The following is a 19,532-nucleotide window of genomic DNA, read 5'->3' on the forward strand; positions in this document are numbered from 1 at the left end:
CCGAAAGTCATGGACAATACGCCATTCTCCCGAGCTCTTCCGGACGCAAAATGTGGGTGAGCATCAGGGCGAAGCTGATTTGCGGATAATCTTTGCTGTCAGTATTTCCTTCGTCCACAGTCGAATTGCTTCTCGCTCAAACCACCTCCAAGTCTGTCGGAGCTGTTCCAAGCACGACTTCCTAGGTTCTTGACGGCTGCACCTTGTACAGACTTCTTCAAATCGCATGAGCACCTTCCAGCCCAATTGTTCATGTAGCATATCCGCTTCGACTGTATGATACCCACTGGCACTAGGCATTATCTCATCGACTTCACGTTCATCTCTTCCCGGAGATATTCAAACTGTTCTTTTGGCAGTCCCTTTGTCAGTGTGTCTGCGGCGTTTTTTTTTGACACCACATACTGCAGAGCTACTTCTTTGAGCTGCACATGTTCTCGGATGAAGTGATACCGCACATCGATTTGCTTCACTCTGGAGTGATGAGACGGGCTCTCTGCAATGGCAATACAGGCTTGGTTGTCTTCATGTACCACTATCGCAGTCTGCTCATACCCCAACTCCTTAAGTAGCTGCCGTAGGAACAATACTTCTCGAGTACAATGAGCCAAGGCCACATACTCTGCCTCTGCTGTTGATTGCGCCACAATGCGCTGCTTACGAGAGCTCCAGGTAACTGTGCAATTACCAATCATGGTCACATATCCCGAGACAGATCGGCGATCATCCTCACAAGCAGCATAATCCGAGTCAGTAAATGCTCTCAAGACTACGGAGTCGCCACTGAGCTCGAGGCCATGTTCCCTTGTGGCTTTCAGGTACCGAATACATCGTTTTACTGCTTCCCAATGAGACTCTTCATCCACGTTTCCGTTTAGGAACGCAGTCTCGATGTCCATCTGGTGGCATTCGAGATTCTCAATGCATGCAATTGCAAGCAGTACTCGGAGTGACTCGAGACGAGCTACGGGAGCAAAAATCTCATCGAAGTCAATGTACTTGACCTGTTGACACCCGATTACACCCAAACGAGCTTTGTGTCTCTCGATACTGCCATCACTGTTGTACTTGACCTTGAACAGCCATCTGCAGGAGAGAGATCGTTTTCTTGGAGGAAGTGGCATCAATGTTCAAGTCTTATTCGATTTCAGCGAAGCCATTTCTTTGTGGATCGCCTCTTTCCACTCACGTGCATCCGGCCTTGCTACAGCGTCACTGTACGTCTTCGGTTCCGATGCAATACCACAAGCCACAAAATCTCCGACTGTCGTTTTTGCTGCAGCATTCTCTAGAGCAACCAAAGCAGCAGCTTCTTGCTGCTTCCGAACAGCATGTAGCAATGGATTTTTGGCGGCAGGTCTCTTCGTAAGCACTTGTGGTGAGATTCCAGACACTATAGCACACACCTCGCGGTCGTAGTCCCGAAGAACCGGACCCACTTGAGCTAGATTCACCTCGGATATGTCAAACGAGCTGACGAAGTCTTCCAACAAAGCTATATCACGTGACGAAGGCTTGTCTTCCGTCGGTTTCTGACTGTAGAATAGAAGATCTGCTTCGCTGATCGCCGATCTGGTATAGTAGTTGAAGTCAACTGCACAGTGGGCACTTAACAAACGAAATTCTTGGCGACGCAATTCCTCTGCTGCAGGAGAAAAAGTTTCATCGAACGAAACGTGGCACGATACCAGTATTTTGCCGCTTGAGCAATCCAACACTTTCCAAGCCTTTTGTTGAGGGGCATAACCAACAAATATCCCTCGTACCGAGCGATAGTCGAGTTTTTGACGCTTGTTGGAACGTCCACTCGCTTTGGTCGATGTCGTCACTGTCTTAGTTGGCAAGTACACATATCGCCAGCGATCCAAATACCCGTAGATGCGAGACATCAGGAGGAAAGCCATACCAGGCCTCAAAGGGTGTTCGCTGTGTGCTTGCATTCATGGTACATTTCTGGAGGTAGACGACTGACAACAAAGCCTCCGCCCACAACTGTTTTGGCGTATTGCTGTCTATGAGCATTGTGCGCACCTTGTTGAAGAGAATTCGAAAACGAACCTCTGCCATTCCGTTTTGCTCCGGCGTGTTAGACGATGTTGTGTGCTGCGAAATTCCATTTAGCTCGCAAAAATTCTTTAACTGGTCCGACAAGTATTCACCACCATTGTCACTGACGATCTTCCGAACGGACCGATTGTGGTGGGTCTCCACAGCAGCTTTGTGCCGTACCAAGCCGTCAAAGCATTCACTACGGTGCTCCAGCAGGTAAACATGGCAATATCGCGTAAATACATCAACGAAAAGAAGAACGTAACGCTTTCCAGTCAGCGACGAGAACTCGATCGGACCACAAATATCGCTGTGAACGACGTCGTTGCATTCCAGAACACCAGAAAACGAGCGTCGCTTCTTGCTTCCTAGCTGGCACGCGTCACAAACACCAGCATCTTCCGATGTTGATGGAACAGCTTTCATGCCCGTGATCATTTTCTTGGCCAGCATTTTGGCAAGAACGGACTTGGAAGCATGGCCAAAGCGTCGGTGAGCTTAATCGATCGTGAGTCTAGGAAAAGCATAGAGTGCAACCTGTTCCTCGTTCATCGACTTAAGAACGCACACGCCATTTTCGCTCTCACTGGTCAACGTCTTGCTGCCTAACTGTAGGATCACCTTTCATGGAGTAGTGTGGAAGTCAACAGCAACCCCCTTCAGCGCCAGCTGAGTCACCGAGATCAAGTTCTTCCGCAGTCCGGGGAGGAAGAGAACATTGGTCAGCTCCAGCTCCTGGAGCTTATTCTCTGAGTCCTTCACGTGGATTGTTACCGTTCCAACGCCTTGTATTGGGGCAGTCGCATTATTCGCCACTGTCACTGTCCCTCCACACAGTCTTAGGTTGTCGAACATGCTGCGAGTGAAGCAAATATGCTGTGAGCATCCACTGTCAATTATCCACGTGTCATCATGACTTGGGGTTTGGCTCAGCGCAGTTGCAGCTTCTGCACGTTCGGGCTCTGCCACCAACTGCACCGATGCTGACCCCGACCATTTGTCTCGGTCGTCTCAAGCTGTCCATGGAAGTAAGCGCCCGAAACATCCCATGCACACAGACGAAGCCAGTCACCAACTTCTTCGTCACTAGACGTTGTAGACATCGTATCCGCAGAGGACGCCGCTGAGTCCAGCAGCTCCGAGACGGTATCGGAGTCCGAGCTGTTAGCGAGGCTTCGGACAGGTCCCTTGGACTGGTAACCAGTACCGCGAGCCCCCACACTTCCGCAGCCGCAGCAGCAGGGGCATGGTGATCGTCGTGCTCCGTCTTATCAACCACGCGTACAGCGGCATCAGCACTCACGCCACCGTCTTGTTCACTCCGATGGCGTTTCCGCATTGGGCAGTCTCGCTTGTAATGCCCTTCTTGGTGACAGTAGTGACATTCTTCCCCTTTGGAATGACGCCCGTAATTCTTGTCTCCGTCTTGGCCGCCTAGACCTTCGCTTTTACGTCCAGACCGTCCAAATCCTTTAAGACGACGACTAGTGTTCGGTTTCTGGGACTCCTGTTGCAGTATCGCATTGGCTGCCATGGCTGAGGTCTCAATCATTTGACTCCCAGTCGCAACCCGCCGAGCAGCTTCTACCATCACATTGGTTTCCATCGAGCTCCAAGATATCGGGGCCTTTGGATGTAGTACATGCTCTTAAATGCGTCCCATGAACTTGGCAGACTGCTGAGTAGCTGACAAACTTTCTCCGTGTCATCAACGGGTTTGCCTTGGTTGGCCAGCCGTCCGGCTAGTGTCTTCAGCTCGTTGATGTGTGGTAGCATGTCTTTGCCATCCTTGTACTTCAAGGTCACAAATTTCTCACGAAGAGCACACAAGCTTCCCCAGTTTCACGTCTTCTCCAGCAGCTCAAATATCTCGTACGCGCAGGTCTTGTTGCTCACCGCAATCACCATTTCATCCGACAGCGTTGTCATGAGAAACGCGGTCGCTTGATGCTCCCGGTTCCGAAACGAGTCGACGACGTCAGGACAGGCATCCCGACGCGGAGGGAGCTCCGTGCGCGTCACTATGTTCCAGAGACGCTTGGCTTGGAGCAGTGTCTTGATGCGAGCCTTCCAGGGGGCATAGTTCTTCCCATTGAAGTTCATATCCGAGTTCCACTTCATTGTTGCGTAGTTCAGCGTCGGGGGTCTTGGGCTCAAAACCTATTGAACTGAGAAGGCACTTGAAGTGGAAGACGCAGGCGAGGGGAGGTGGCTGTTCTCCCTGAAGTTGTTGCCTCTTAGGTACTTAGCAAAACGAAAAGCGAGGAGAGCTTTCTTGTCCGGACTTGGGGTGTCCAGGGAAGCTCCCCATCTACCAACCATATAGTCTACCATCCTACACACCAACTATCCCTGAGAATCTGTGTTCTGTGCTATCGCAAGCGTTCACCCGCAGCTTGGTCGCACTGACAATTCAACACACAGACCCGTGCAAGGAGGAGACGGAAAACTACATCGCACTTTCAGTCCAGCAAGTTCTCCAAAACTACAGTATCTCAACCCGATCCGAGGTGTTATTATTGCTTGCTCTTAACGTTGGTTACAGAGCGTTGGACTTCGTGACGCTCTGGGTCAACGTGCACAAGTCGGGAATTACATCGCTGTTAGAGGTCATATTGTTAATGAACAGCTGGTACTGGCCCCATTGTCCTATATTCGTTTTGCTTGGGACGACGATAACCAGACAGGGCCTATTCGTTGGAAGGAACATCAAACTATTTCCAGTCGACAACAAGAGCGAAGTGACAACACACTGGTAGATTCGATACAAAAACTGGAGTGTTGAAACCTTATGGCTTCACCCACGACTTCAGAAAAACTTCGATGTGGCGTCGGATTTAATTGCGTCATTTCGAGAGAGGCCATCGTCGACAAATGTGAGTGGTGACAGTACGACCCTGCAGCATGATGGCGCAGGAGTAACTGATAAAGTAATTGCCGTCGATAAAGAAGAAGATCGAAGTGAAGAGGAGATGATTGGAGATAGTGAGGCTTTTTTTACTGAGACCTTTGTGTCTGGTATTGGCGATCAGAAAAGCGTTCGCGATGGTGGTGACTCTGAAGATGATAACGATGAAGACGTCATTGGGACGAGCCACATGGATCCTACGATTCTGGAGTCTGAGCAAAGCCAGGTCTTAGACACCTGCGTAGAGAATGAAGTGCGTGATAGAGTACAGGACATAGGTGTGAGGAGCATTGAAAAGTAGTAATCCCGTCTAGTGAAGTACCACCAATGTTAGTACCAAGGTGTTCGAAGGGAGCAAGACGGAGCTCCACGTAGGACTGATATATTTGCTCAAGCCGCGTTGGATATCGTGGCCGCATTTCGTGAAGGACGGTCATCGCTCACGACTATTTTATACCCCGTGGCTAGTGATGTGACTACTAGCATAGAGAATATGGATTGGTACGAATTGGAGAGGGTCGAAATGACACGACATTCAACGTGCACGAAGCTACTGCTGCTCGTAGCCCTGCGAACTTGGTCTCTTTGTAGAGCCTGATCTCTTCCGGTGTCTTATCAGCGGGCCGTAGCTTTTGTACTCCTCGGGAGGATGAGCGCAAAACTCGAGTGCACGAGAGTCCTGGAGCTCCACGATGTGACGCATAGTCAGCATCTCACCGGTGGATTGCATGGCTCGAATAGCGTCGTAACATTGAGGGGAGAGTCGAGGTACTGGTTTTTCACCAAGAATCTTCTTTAGCTCACAAGGATCTTGAAAAACCGACAATTTCACATTTATTCCGCTGCATTCCGTCATTTGGTAACAGGACAAAACCTAAAATTTTCATTAGTGCAGCACCAATTTCTTTGAGAGAACTTTCAGTGTAGCCGCCAACCGTAACAATCGTCATTTCTTCGATGGATGGGAGGTCCCTGAGCCTTGCTATAATTTTTCTTGACCATAGGCTTGGGAGATTCTTGGATGGAAGTGCTGACGTGATCGCTGTCCTCTTCTATGAGATCCAAAACATATTCTACTCTTCTAGCGGTAGCGTATCCCTCATTACGACCTGCATCTTCGGTGCCAAAGTCTTCATCGCTAGCTCCGCTGTTTTTGTGTCTCAAAGTTTCATGAAGTTTAATCGCTGTCTGGTTGTCCACACGAATCGAATCATCTTGCTGTAAATAAAGGCAGCCCTCAGCACAAGAGGTCAACTCAAGAGCTTCATCGATGGCTTCGCCAGTATCGCGGGTGTGTCGATAGCTGCCTCTACTTTTAATCTGCTCAGCAGCATTGACTACGCTGAAGCCTACTCCAGTGTCAGAGCTGCTTGCGCTCTGGTTCTTTTAGCAATAGAATTTCTGCAAAATGTTCACAGCACGTTGCAACCGCAGGAGCGCTGCCAACACGACAAAAACTGAGAAACAAAACGGGATCGTTGAAGTTTATTGTAGGTGAAGTCATCGCCGAGCAAGACGTACAAGCTGGTGGGGATGAAGAGCTACCCGACAGGTCCGGGGGGGAAGATCTAGTCAAGAGGATTGCTCGCAACGGTCTTGTCGGTATGAAAAGCAAGCTGGCAATGAGTCGCGAACAGGTCGACACCGTGCTTCAATCGTTTCATGAACAGCGCCAAATGCTTGTGGAAGGAGGCATAGAAGTAATTAACACCAAGTTTCCTCCTTTGCTTCGTACCTGAGATCGTTCGTGATTTTTAAGATCGCTGGTTTGTTCTTCAAAGGGTTGTACGACCCCGTCCTTGCGTTTTCAATATGCATGATGCACCTGATTGGTGATCACGTGGAAAAGGAATGTGCATAACGTCATCGCTCTGGATGTGTCAAAACTATTACGTCTTCTAATCAAAGATTACTCGGTGTGAGAACAGCCATTCTCCTAAGCAGCGTCCTATTGATCCACTTTTCTTTCCTGCTTGTGGTGGTCAGCTTTTGGTGGAAGCTGCCTTGCATGGCCACGAAGCTACGTCTTGGGCTTCGTACGCTACCGAAAATGCACGTACAACCAAGTTAACCACGATTTTCCTCACAGTTATTCTGACACTGTATCTACCTCTCACACAATTGGCGTTCGACATCCTCGTTGTAACGTAGGATATGCACGACCATAACTCAGCAGAGAAAGTGGGATTCATGCACAAGTACCGGGATGGGTCCTACTCAGGGGTCCCGAAAAATAAATATGCAAAGCAATTTAATAATCTTTCGATATGCAGCATTTTATTTTGTCGCAAATTTACTAACTATTCATTTTAATTTTGATATCCAGTGAGCACTCATATAATATTCCCCATTCCCTGACAACCAACAGTTTTGGGCTAGCAGCTAGAAATCAACCATCACACCTGCAGCCTTTTTTTAAGAGCAAACCGAACGCCACTCCAGACCTGTGCAGTCACTCTTAAACATTTCCCACCGCCCTCACGAAGTTAATCGTTACCGCAACCTCCTCTGCAATGCGTGCGTTTGTCTCGACCCGACCCTCCCGACCTTTCTCGAACAAGCAAGTCGCTCGGTTCTACATCTCGCCGGCCCTCGACGAGCAAGGAGAGCCGACAGGCTTTCAAGTTTGCAAGGCTTGCGGTAAGCACCGCAAGCACACACCTCGGTCGGGCTACACCAACCTGGTGTCACATGTTCGTGACAGTCATCCCAACTACTAGGACGCGATGAGAGATGCAAGCGCTGCAGCCACCGGAACGCTTGTCCCATGGGTCAGCCAGAAGGCGACACACCGATTCAGCTGGATGCGCTGGATCGTCATGTGCAACCTCCCGTTCTCTTTTTGCGAGTCGGAAGAGACGCGAAGATACCATATCGCTACTACATTGGACGTTTTGTTTGTATTTCTAATATTTGTACCACTGTATTAAATGTAGGTTTACTAACATACCGCCGATCTGTGTCGAGACACTCTGTGGTGGCATGGAGAGCGTCGTGAAGGGCCGTCGAGAAGTCCATCGGCGAGGAGAAGCCCAAGTCGTTCGGCCTCGTCAACGACGGCTGGACCCTGGCACCGAGCACTTCCTAGCTGTGTATGCATGCTACGAGTCCTCGGCAAACAGTCTAAGGCAACGCGACTGGCAGCTGCAGAGAAGGCGCTGCTGCAACCTTTTCGACGCGTAGCAGCCGCTGCTGCTCCTCTCGACGACGAGCAAAGCACCAGCTTCGCTGAGCGGATCCTGAAGCGCAGGAAGGTTGACGCAGCCCCCAGCACTTTTTTTTCTGCTCAGCGCGATTCCACCTACGTCAAACGTGGTTGAGCGCCTGTTTAGCTCGGCCAGATCGGTGCTGCGTCACGAGCGCCACCGTCTTTCCCCTCAGGCGCTCGAGATGATCCTCTTCTTGAGGCCAACAGCTCGTACTAGAACGTAGCAGCTGTTGATGCTTGTCTGCTGTAGATAAACTCGAGTACAAGCCAAGATTGAAGCGGCAATGTTTTATTGATGTGTGCCGAGTTGTTCAAAAACAATTTCTCCAACAAGTAGGTCAGACGCTATCTATTTGCTTCGATCATCTTCAGTTGATATATAATGTATTTTAGGGATCCCTGGTAGGACTCCTACTTGGTTTTCTCTCCCCTCGAAGCAACCTTCTTCTGATAGAAAACTTTCACGGTCGGCTTACCAGTTCTACTGATTTGGTCGATTTGAAGGAATCACCCTAACGGTTCGTTAGAGGATGAGGAATATACGTGCGATTTAAACGGTGAAAGGGTCCCTTTTGACGATAAAGTCTACACCAAACTAGTGTCAAGTGATCCAAGTCAGCTCGGGTGTCCGTTTCGGTCACTGTATGCCGGAATTGAAGCACCTACAAATTTCTTCAAATGATCGCAAACATATTTCAGGCATTGATTGTGGTCGCAGCAGCAAAGTCTGTGAGAACCAGTGGCTTGCTGATTAGTATTTGCCTTTTCTTTGTAGTGGTGCTGTCAAAGTACATCCAACCCCGGTTCATGATCTCATGGAGCTTCTTTCCAAGACGACGGCTCTGACCACGGCAGCCGGAGCAACCGCAGTTTCCTACGTCTGCCAAGCGGAGGAAAAGTCCCAAGCGACAGTAAGGCATGTAAATGGCTGCATGGCCTTTGTAGTTGCCGCTCACTGTTTCAATATGGCGGCTATGATTCTGGCGCTTGCATTTGGTGTGAGTGCGTCGAGGGCTCTATTCAAACGCTTTTCGGGTTTGTTATTGTTTAGCGACACGCCACGAGGAGCCGGGGATGGATTTTCAGGAAATGTTATTCCACGCTGGAATATTGCTAAAGAAGCAAAGCACCGAGTGTGGCGGTCATTTTGGCGAGCCATTCTTCTTGAGTTAGCTCTCTCTTCCGAAGACAATGACGCTTGCGTACAGAAGAGAAAAGGCGGCGAAAGCCAGGACAGCAACATCGAAGAAACTGACCGAATCGCATCACTGGAAGAAGCTGTCGTTGCCTCAGGATTGGAACGCGTCGAGTCTCATTGGCTCGGGACATAACATGTGTACACCACGCAGCTTCGTCGCTTAGCTCGCGAAGCTCTGGAAGGTGTAGACGTATACTAAAACAACCCACTGGGAGCGCGAGATGGCCATCTTGACTCCGTGACATGCTTCGGTAAAGTGTACGTTGTACCGTATCCCTTTCACAGTGTTGTGGTATACGATGATGCAGACAACGAAGCAATTATTCGAGATGATTGCGACCATGGCTCACCAGTACGAAGCCACGAAAACTTGTCGAAGCTTTTATTTTTTTAACTTTACACCTGAAACCATGAAGAAATGTAAGTTACGTCAGTGCTGAGTGATACCAACGCCGATTAGGTTTTCGTTTAAAAAAGGTGTTAATTTGGCCACGAATTTTAGGACGGGCAAAATGGAAATGGCTACATCTTTTTTTAATCTGACACCAGGTTCTTACAAGTTCAAGTGCAAATACAAGACAGGTATCATTCGAGTGCTGTCCAACAGTGACGAAGACGGCACTTCGGAAGTCGAAGAGCGGGCGATGCAGCTACTCAGAAAGTGGCTAAGGAAGGAGAAGTGGCTGCAAACAATGAAGCTGTTGCTGAGCAAGGTACCAGCTTTTGAGTTTGTGAGGCAACATATGTGCAAACCAACTCAACCACACAGTAAGAAGAAAAGCAAGAAGAGTGTTATGGCAGATGGCATAAACGTCACGATGAAGTACAAGGACGGAACTGGAGAAGTCGAGATTCCAGACACTGATTTGTAAAGTCAAAGTAAAAGGCCTTCGAAAAGCTCTCATGAATGCTGACCATAATGGTCTAAAGCTGGCGACGGAGGAAAGCGAAACGTTAAGTATGATTATGAAAGCCCCTGAGAGTATGTGGAAGCCAGGACTTAAGAAGCTTCGTGAAAAGCATCGAAAGTACCGTCATGATCTCATTAAAAAGCATGACGACGAAAATGCGGCTTTGAGCGACACTTTCTGGTATTTTGTCTACTACAATCCACATCTTTTAAGGAGAAAGCTGGAAACATACCTCCGTGAACACGAGACAAATCCGTTACTGCAAAGTCTACCAGACTCGCACAAATAGGCGTTGGATGCACTGTATCTTCGTCAAAAGTGGGTTTATTTTAACCCGAGACAAACCTGTTGGTATGTGTTCTGTAACGACGTATCTGCTCGGAATGGTGGCATGAAGAAGTACCAGACCTCGATCCGCTCTCGTACACCTCCATCTGCCTCATGCCGCCAATGGAGAAGAAATATCTAACGGACTGACTGGCAGAGCGTAATCTTTTCAGCAGACACTGGATATTGTTCCATTCAAGGTTAATTGAAATGCTATGGATGCCTACGAGAAGAAAATGGAGGAAGACCGAGAAGAGAAGGATATACATAATATGCGAAAAGTGGATATGAGACTATGCAATTAGTTGTTGAGGAACCTGTTTCAGTCTATGAGATAAGTTCGTAATATATTTGATACATATTTGACTCAGTAATCACTTAAAATTACCGGAAAGCCGATTGTTTTCAGCTTTAGTAAGAAAAATTAATCAGCCAACGAGGCTACAACATGTATCCAGCAATAAGTAAGGAAGCTTGGGAGCCCATTTGATTCGTAGCTGCAGCTACAGAGTCGAAGCAGCTGCTGTAGTACTTCTAGAATTTTAAACTTAGCTAAGCTGAAAAACTGTAGCACAGTGATTAAATCACTTCTAAGCCAATCGTTTGTCCATTTCAGTGTAAAGAAGATTGAGCAAAGGCGCGTAAAACAGTCGTCGCTTTCCTACCAACTTTCGCTTGCATAACCAGGACTCGAGGTCAGGACGTCGCATGACGTTATAGCAAATCGATGTTGGTTGCTGTGGATCGAAATCCGACTTGAACTTCCGGATTCGCTTCATTTCGCCATTGCGGGCGTACACATCGTCCCAAAACACAGACCAAAATGTCACCGCAGGATGCGAATAAACGAATTTCAGCCGTAGATAAAGCGAATCCAGCGCGCTTTGGTGCGTCTCAGTCAAAGACTGAAGACGAGAGTTACCTTCACGGTGCTTTAAGTGAAATTCGAGATCTTGACGAGAAACCTTGGGATTATTGTACACAAAATACCAGAACGCATCACTCAGCGTCGAATTTGCCTCTGCGTGTTTATGTTCGAGCCCTCGTCTGTATTCCTGATGTTGTTCTCGTAACATTTTCAGCCCAGGACCCCACACATCCTTGGTTTGCATAAAAATGATACCCAGCTGTTCACTTTCCTCCATAGCAGCTGTAAGACCAATATGATCAGCTCCCATTACTGCAACTCGGTTCTGGAGGTGATGAACTTTGCGAGTATGTGGCGCCACGGCGTCTCCGTGGCCGTCTCGATAGGTCATATTTACGTCAAATCCTTCTGCCATTATCCTCTTACTGGCATCACCTTTAGTAGCCACGTGGACAATACCGTACGTGTAGTAACACGTGAAAGACACAGTCGAATAGCGAGTTTCCGTTCGTGTATTTCCCTCCGAATCGGTCTTGGTAACAGTACCGTCTTCCACTGTCGCTTGTTCTTGTCTTGAAAATGGAAAGTCAATACTTGTGGCTTGCGTGCTGAGTACACGAAGTTTCTGTCTCAAATCACGTTTACCTATAATTTTTGGAGAGAAGTTGAGGAATAGAAGCTTGGCTAACTTCGACTGTTCTGAAGTCTCAGCGTCATCGCGAATTATGGCTTCATCCTTGGAGTCATCGTACACCATAACACAGTAGAATGGGTACGGAATTACGTACATTTTCCCGAAAAATGACTTGGAATCAAGGTGACCATCGCGAGCTCCACTAGCCTCATCCCAGTAGACGTCGATGCCCTCCAAGGCTGTCTGTGTTGCCTGTCGAAGCTTAGAAGTATACGGGCGTTCCTCTCCACGCCAGTGTGATCGCACTCGATGTACTCCTGACGCGACAACTGCTTGTTCCAGTTCCTCCAATCTATGAGCCACAGTCAGTTCACTGCCATTTCCCGTATGCTTACTGATATTTTGAGTCAATTCCAGTAGGATGGACCGCCAGAATGCCTGCCATACGCGATGTTTAACCTCTTTATCAACGTCCCAACGGGGTAATACGTTCTTCGCTGGAGCGTCTTCAAGACCACGAGAAGTATCACTGAACGTTATCCATCCAAGAAGATTCTTCAAGAAAAGGCGAGCCCCTTTCATTCCTAGTAAAAGCACTGCCAACATGACGAAAAGGTTCACAATATGGACGATACTGACGATCACAGCAACGAGTTCAAGAGGTTTCGACTTTGCTTGCTTCATGTCGATAAACGCAGCGAGAGCTCCACCCACGCATGTAATCAGAGCGGTGACCTTGCCACTAATCTCCATAATGTTGTTGAGGGGGTCGCTAAACGGTGTACCGTAACTCGAAATGGCGACGACGGTAGCGTAAATTACACATGGTAAAATACCGCGTATTTTACCATTCGCGGTAGCTGCCAATACAATTACCAGCACAAGAGCGAGTTTTACTAAAAGTTGCAACACTTTATAGTACCGCCATTTCTGCTCGAACCCGGCGTACAGCGACCGATACGGACATCGCAGTTGGCTCGGATCTCGAGCCACTAGCCGTGCGTACACTTCGTCGTCAAAAGGGACGATTTCCCCGTCCAAATCGTGCGTCACCAGTGGGTTTTCCAAAGATCCAGTTGGTCGATTCTCTTCGATCGCACGGACAAGAAGCCAAGGCAGTGGAATGGTGAACGTCAAGAGGAGAACAATAGCTGCCACGACGATCACTGGCCACGCTTTATCGTCTTTAAACCGCGAGAGAATTAAATCTGAAGCACTTGTAGTTTCGCTGTCGGTAGCAGTCAAGCTACTGATAGCTGCAGCTATCACGTCAAGACAGAGTCGCGTTAATGGCAAGTAGACCGTGAGACAAGCGGTGATCACGTAAGTGAATAGTTTGACGCGCATCTTCTGCTTTTTAGCTAACGCAGCCCACGTTATAGCTTCGTGGCCTTGACGCACTTCATCTGCTCGGCGATGCAAATGTCTTCCAGAGAATACGAACCATAGAAAACTCACGTACACAACACCAATAGCTGCAAGTAAAGCGCCGACTGCGAAGTCAGCCATCAATGCTCGATTTTGTGACGTTTTCTCAATGAGCGCGAGGACATTCACGGCCATCACATCGTACGCGCCGCGTAAAACCTTGAGGAAATTGTTCAATCCGCTCGCGATTTTGTGCTCTTCAAAAAATTCGAGTACCGACTTGTACAATGCATTGAAAAAAAGCCCCACTGTTTGAAAGAAATCTCGTGCTATCTCAACGCGAAGCAACGGAGGAAGTCCCGAACGTGCTAGACATGCTGCGAAGGCACTAAGCGCAGCTGTCCCACCTTCTCGAACCGCATCCAACGCTGCATCGACAGCATCGCGACTTTGACTTAGAGCTCCATCCATCCCCGCAAATCCGTGGGCTGCAATCATCTTCGCATACGGCGAATCAAATACCTCACCTGCGGTCAGTTTGACAAAGTCTGTCGCTTCTTTTGCTTGGTCTACTAAGCTGTCTACACCATCGCGTATAGCTTTCCATTCCGAAGAAATTGACTGTGAAGAGCGAGATTGAAGTTCCACCCAGTCTTGTTCAGACAAGACAGCACGAAAGTCCACCATGTGTTGGCGAAGTGTTCCCACGAGATGCTCTGCAATTGGGGTCCCTGTCTCAGAGAGGTGTTGCAGTGCTTCGTGCAGTTCTTCACTTACAGACGAAGCCAGAACACTCGACGAAGCAAGTGCTCCGGTCAACATCTTCCCAATCGCTTGGGCGTTAGCGCCGTCACTTGCCAAAGCTTCCGAGGCGTTTGTCGACACTTGAGCTGCTACCGCTCCAGCTTCAGAGATCACATCGCTGATGGAGCTGTGAATAACCGACCAAAGAGAGAGCAGCTCAACTTCAGGCACAGGAGCCTTTGTGGCACAGTCAGCAATTGCTTCACATAGTTCCGTCAAGTACTTCGACGAGGGTTCTTGGAATGGACTAGAGAGTACTCCAGCGTTGTTGATTTCGTCAACGAAGCGCAACTCCAGAGCTTGGCCTGACGCTGCCATGGCAGCTAATGCACTCTGGCATTCGGATGAGAGGCTTGTTGAGTCGATAACTTTTGTTAGTGCACGGCCAGCGCGTATGATGGCATTCTGCAGCTCCTGAGGATCGACGAATGTGGTTGGGACACTGGATCCGATCGCTAAAACTTCGGAAGACACCTCGTCGGCATTATGAGGCAATGGAACCACGGTTGCCATCGTAGTACACCCGTTCGGAGAGGCAAGAAGTGAGCTATCAACGGTGACTATAATGCAATCATGCGACAATACGGAGCAGAATTTATAGCTTTCAGTTTTTCAGTAGTTGATGGATTAAACCCGTTCTCTCGGTATTAATTTAGAATTTGGTCACCTGCAGTACCTTCTCCACCAGAACGCGAGCTTCGTTATCACTAGACCCCAGACCAGTCTTCTCTTTCTTGGACAATCGACACTCTAGACGAAACTCGTTCTTAATCGGGTCCAAGTACGATACAGCGAAGTGAAGACCATTGGTCTCCACGTGCACCTTGGATTTTGCCTTGAAATTCACGGTTACTCCAGGTGGCGTAGGTCTGCTCAAAGTCACCTTCGTATCAAAGAAATTACCGCTCTCTGGTATCGAGATGATCAGGAGGCGCTGAATATTTTCCAAAATGTTGTCAGAAATACCCTCCCGTTTAGCGGCACGTACACGGAAGGAGAGATCGTCATCCAAAAGTACGTCGTATGTGCCACCCACGCATCGTTGGCCACGTACATTGTGCAACATCCACTGTCCGCCAACAAGATGGTACTTGAGGTCGTAGTTTTGCGCTAAGCAGCCAGTAAGCTGCACGGATAGTGAAGCTATCGGGGGCATCTCCTTTTCCACCTTGTCTTCAAGTTTGCCCAGAAGAGCTACCATCGATGGCGACCTGGATCCACAGAAATTGGTCCAGCGTGTTCGAAAGTCCCTATACTTGCAGAGTTTCTGTAATACGGACCAAGACATGGATGGCTTCGAACAACGAAGAGCCTTCAGCTTAAAGCATAGCTCGCCAAACGAGACCTCGATCTTATACGGACTTTCCGACTGCTCCTTGTCCAAATAACTCATGAGATTGTGCATATCCTCTTCGCGAAACTCCTTGATCCAAGATCCCTCGATATTTGCCGTCGCATCTGCTGCTCCAGACTGCCGAAGACGATAGCGATACGTTTCAATTTGCGTATTACTTGAAATCGTGTCATCTTTCTGAAATGACCACAGTCGTTGCGGTCCATCACGCACAGCCACTTCGAACACACGCTTGTTTTCGAGCTTAGAGACGCCATAGCTGGAGAACAGTGCGATTAGCTGGCTTTCCGCACTGTCGACGCCAATCGTTGGACCACTCAACGTCACCTTCTGGTCCGTTTTGTCCACAAAGCACTGAACGCCGTGTCTTTTCTCGAGCGTCTTGCAATTGCGACCACCTCTGCCGATTACAATTCCAATCGGCACGTGGTCTGGGATCGACAAGCTCGTCCTGCGGCTAGCAACCGATTCGTGCGTGTTGGAGAAGCTCATGTTTCTTCGAAAAACGGATAATGGACTGCAGATCTGGTGAGGATATCAAACGACGGGTTCAGAACCCATCCATCGCCGTTAAATACGAAAAAGATTGCTCGATAAAACTAAAGAACTCGATAACCGAGTACTTTTGTTGCGGTGTCTTTCGGATGTTGTATGATTATCGCTTCAAACTGTAAATTAAACCTTTTAGTATATACGAAAAAGATTGCTCGATAAACTAAAGAACTCGATAATACCGAGTACTTTTGTTGCGGTGCCTTTCGGATGTTGTATGATTATCGCTTCAAATTGTAAATTAAACGTTGAAAATTTACAAACAGATCACCATGCTTGAGCAAAACAATGGCATGGTGTGCGTAGCTTAGAATCGGCAATGATTAAGAGAAAAAGGTAGAATAAGACCATATGAGCTCTACTGGAGCACCTGGGGTACCAGTACCGCGCTTCGTTGTCGCGAGCAGCCGGGTTTGGTATCTCTTCGTGGACAAGCGACACTCAAGACGGAACTTATTCCTATATCAGAATAACGACCGAGATGAATTCTGAGATAATCTCTCGCTTAGCGGTACACACACGAAATGAGATCGCGTTATCTTCAATAACGCCGCAAGTGCCACACGTTGTGCAGCCTCCATTCTCCGTCAATTAAATTATACTTCAGCGCGTAGATGTTTTTTTTCTCGCATATCGGAGAAGATATAAGCTTGTTGGGGTTTACTTACTTCTCCACATTCCTTACACGCCTGTCCGTCAGAAGCTCCATGGTTTCTGACAGGTCTTATTTAAGAGGCGGTCGAAAGTATTTCGCAGAACTTCCTCAATTTTGTTTGGATTCTTTTCTACGTGGGGGTCTTTGTAAAAGAAAAACTACTGCCCACCGCTATGATCTATTTATAATGTCAATATCGGAGACGTTCTCCAGACCTGAAACGGAACATTTTGGACTATCCGCGTCGAGCTTGGTCAGCCACACAGGTGAGCCACCGTGGGAAGTACTCGATCGAGCGTCTACTCGCACTTCGTGAGTATACCCGCTCCACGTCAAGGGCTCGAGCTGTTCTCGTATGTGTGGGGACACCACCCCCGACTATAATTCTCGTACTTGTCCAAGAATCTGTGCCGCTACAGGAACCAGCGGACGGTTGGCGTGCAAACTACGGGATTTGGGGCGATTGTGAGTGGGGTAGTAGCACACACGATTCTCTTTCAATTGAAGCACCTAATGGAGGGGGTCACGATATCAACCAATCAACTTGGACTCATCGTGACATTCGTGATGAGCGATTGGCGCATTTCACACTCTACCTTGCAGCGCAGACGCTGATGTCAGTCACGTATCCAGCGTATCAAGTTCTTTTTAAAGCTGCAGCCGACGCCGGATACGATTTATTCGTCGTCGCTCAGCTTCCCATCGTAAAACTTGTGATTAGGAATATCGTAGCACTGTCTTTGTCCCGCATGGACGATATGATGCCCGAAGCTGTCGTCTTCTCGGTCGATTTTTTCAACGCCTTCTACATCGCAACTAGCATGCAGAACGCTTCATCTACGGCAACCGTCGTCATTATCATGGTCGTTGATCTTTTCCACACGTTCTACGCTCTGAAAAATCTCCAACGACGAGCGTCCAGTATTATGAAGAAGCTCCACGAGGACGACCAAAAGCTGCTTGACGTTGCTTACTTGCTCCTTCGCACTCAAAAACTAGAGAGTATCAACATTGCTCACATTCAGATTCACTCATGTATGACTCACCGGCTGTCTCTCGAAAGTCGAACTCTTCTTGAAGATCTCGACAAGGCAACAGATCGCCATCAGATCCCGACTAGCAGATTGTTCGAGGATCTGAGACGTGGCTCAAATATACCACAGTGGCCTTGTGTGTGGAGACGGAAGAATACCGTACAAGTACGGCCCATTAATGTGAAGAAACGCGAACAGCTTCAGGCAGAAGCCAAACAACGCCTCGATGGGGCCTTAAAAGTACTTTTTACAGCGGAATGTCTAGTTCTTTCGGAGTATCTGGAGACTTTTGTCCCGATCTTGTACGCGATCTATATTATGGCCATGGTTCACCTTCCGAGCGCCAAATATCACACTGAGCTTTTTGGAGTCACTGTTGACACGATTGGCAGCGAAATCCAAACAATTCTAGCCTATGCGTTTCTGGAGTTGCTCTCAATAGCAGCTCTAGTTACACTGATGCGACGTGGGTGTGGCTACGGAGTGTCCATCACCTCGCCTTCGTGTTAGAGACGCACATGCCGCACGTACAAGATAAATGACTGGCTTGGGCTTTGCTCACGCTTGGATCGCGCGTGAGTGCACTTTGGTACGTAAAATGATATTAACCCTGGTTTTTTCCTGGCTTTTAAACTATACTATGTGGCAGGGGTCGACTTTACCTTCGAGTTTGACTGGGTATAATATGATTTCGACGATAAATCAAATGTGTTTTGGTGAATATACTAGCTGTAAGATTTATTCTCTGAAATTTATTTCAGAGGTGGGGAGTCGAGGTTTTATTGTGTGGATTTTTAGATTCCTGTCTAAAACGAGGTTGATGTACCGACAGGAAAGATATATCGTCTGTAAATTCAATAGAGCCCAATTCTCTAGTAAACTTTTAAAGTATACCGTGTTTCACACTCTGAATTTCCAAAAAAAGCAAAAAAAACTCGAATGAAAGTAAATTGACTCTTGTGAAATAAACAAAAGATTACGAATGTATTATCGAGCAAAGTCTGAAATTTAAAAAGAAGGTTTGAAGCTCATATTGGTACATCATTAATGTGGCACAAATCATACCAGTCGTTTTTAAAGGAAACAATTGGGAAAAACGTGTACCAAGGTTGATCACTCCCAACACAACAATAACGTACTTCGTGAGGTGCTTTTATAAATTTGCATTTTCTTAAATGCAAAGTGCTGCTGGTGGTTTTTATCTGCATCGCATACATCTTATTCAAGATAGAATACAAGTTTCAATACGAGTTTTATGCGGGCAAAACTCATGCATCTCAGCACCATTATTTTCAGCGGGGCTGTTTCAACTCTTGCAAACGATAAATATGAGAAAATGACATCTATGCGCTGAAAAGCTGCTTTGATATACAGCGCATATTTGAAGTACTTTCTTAATTAATACGTAAAACTTGAGCTGAGATACGCAAGAGGTGCTCGTGATACTTGAAGCTCGTAAATATAAAATGCTTTTCTACAGCTCGCTATGACGTTGTACGGCGCACATTCCTAGCAACAATCCCCACCATGTTATAAGATATAGAAAAATCACGAATGCGTCGTTGCTACCGAACCTACTCTAATTGGAGCTTAAGGAGAGCCGAATAAGCCGTCGTGGACGCAAGCACCAGTTGCTGTTGGGAAGGGAAGTTCACTGCTGGA

General features: G+C 47.8%; 3 protein-coding genes across 3 annotated transcripts; 2 read left to right on the top strand and 1 right to left on the bottom strand.

The window, feature by feature from the left end:
• Positions 1-7,470: 7,470 nt before the first annotated feature.
• On the top strand, positions 7,471-10,235 carry PITG_15311 (uncharacterized protein; the record flags this gene model as incomplete). The annotated part of the gene is made up of 7 exons (XM_002898707.1): positions 7,471-7,622; positions 7,894-8,049; positions 8,248-8,375; positions 8,693-8,807; positions 8,941-9,076; positions 9,672-9,715; positions 9,866-10,235. 7 exons carry the CDS (start codon positions 7,471-7,473, stop codon positions 10,233-10,235), a joined length of 1,101 nt encoding a protein of 366 aa, XP_002898753.1.
• Positions 10,236-11,191: 956 nt separating this feature from the next.
• On the bottom strand, positions 11,192-14,593 carry PITG_15312 (uncharacterized protein; the record flags this gene model as incomplete). Its single annotated transcript, XM_002898708.1, has 3 exons — positions 11,192-13,998; positions 14,059-14,243; positions 14,355-14,593. 3 exons carry the CDS (start codon positions 14,591-14,593, stop codon positions 11,192-11,194), a joined length of 3,231 nt encoding a protein of 1,076 aa, XP_002898754.1.
• A 2,992-nt stretch (positions 14,594-17,585) lies between these two features.
• On the top strand, positions 17,586-18,554 carry PITG_15313 (uncharacterized protein; the record flags this gene model as incomplete). Its single annotated transcript, XM_002898709.1, has 2 exons — positions 17,586-17,871; positions 18,520-18,554. 2 exons carry the CDS (start codon positions 17,586-17,588, stop codon positions 18,552-18,554), a joined length of 321 nt encoding a protein of 106 aa, XP_002898755.1.
• Between the last annotated feature and the right edge of the window lie 978 nt (positions 18,555-19,532).

Source organism: Phytophthora infestans, genomic scaffold (assembly GCF_000142945.1).
Source record: "Phytophthora infestans T30-4 supercont1.35 genomic scaffold, whole genome shotgun sequence".
NCBI lineage: Eukaryota > Oomycota > Peronosporomycetes > Peronosporales > Peronosporaceae > Phytophthora > Phytophthora infestans.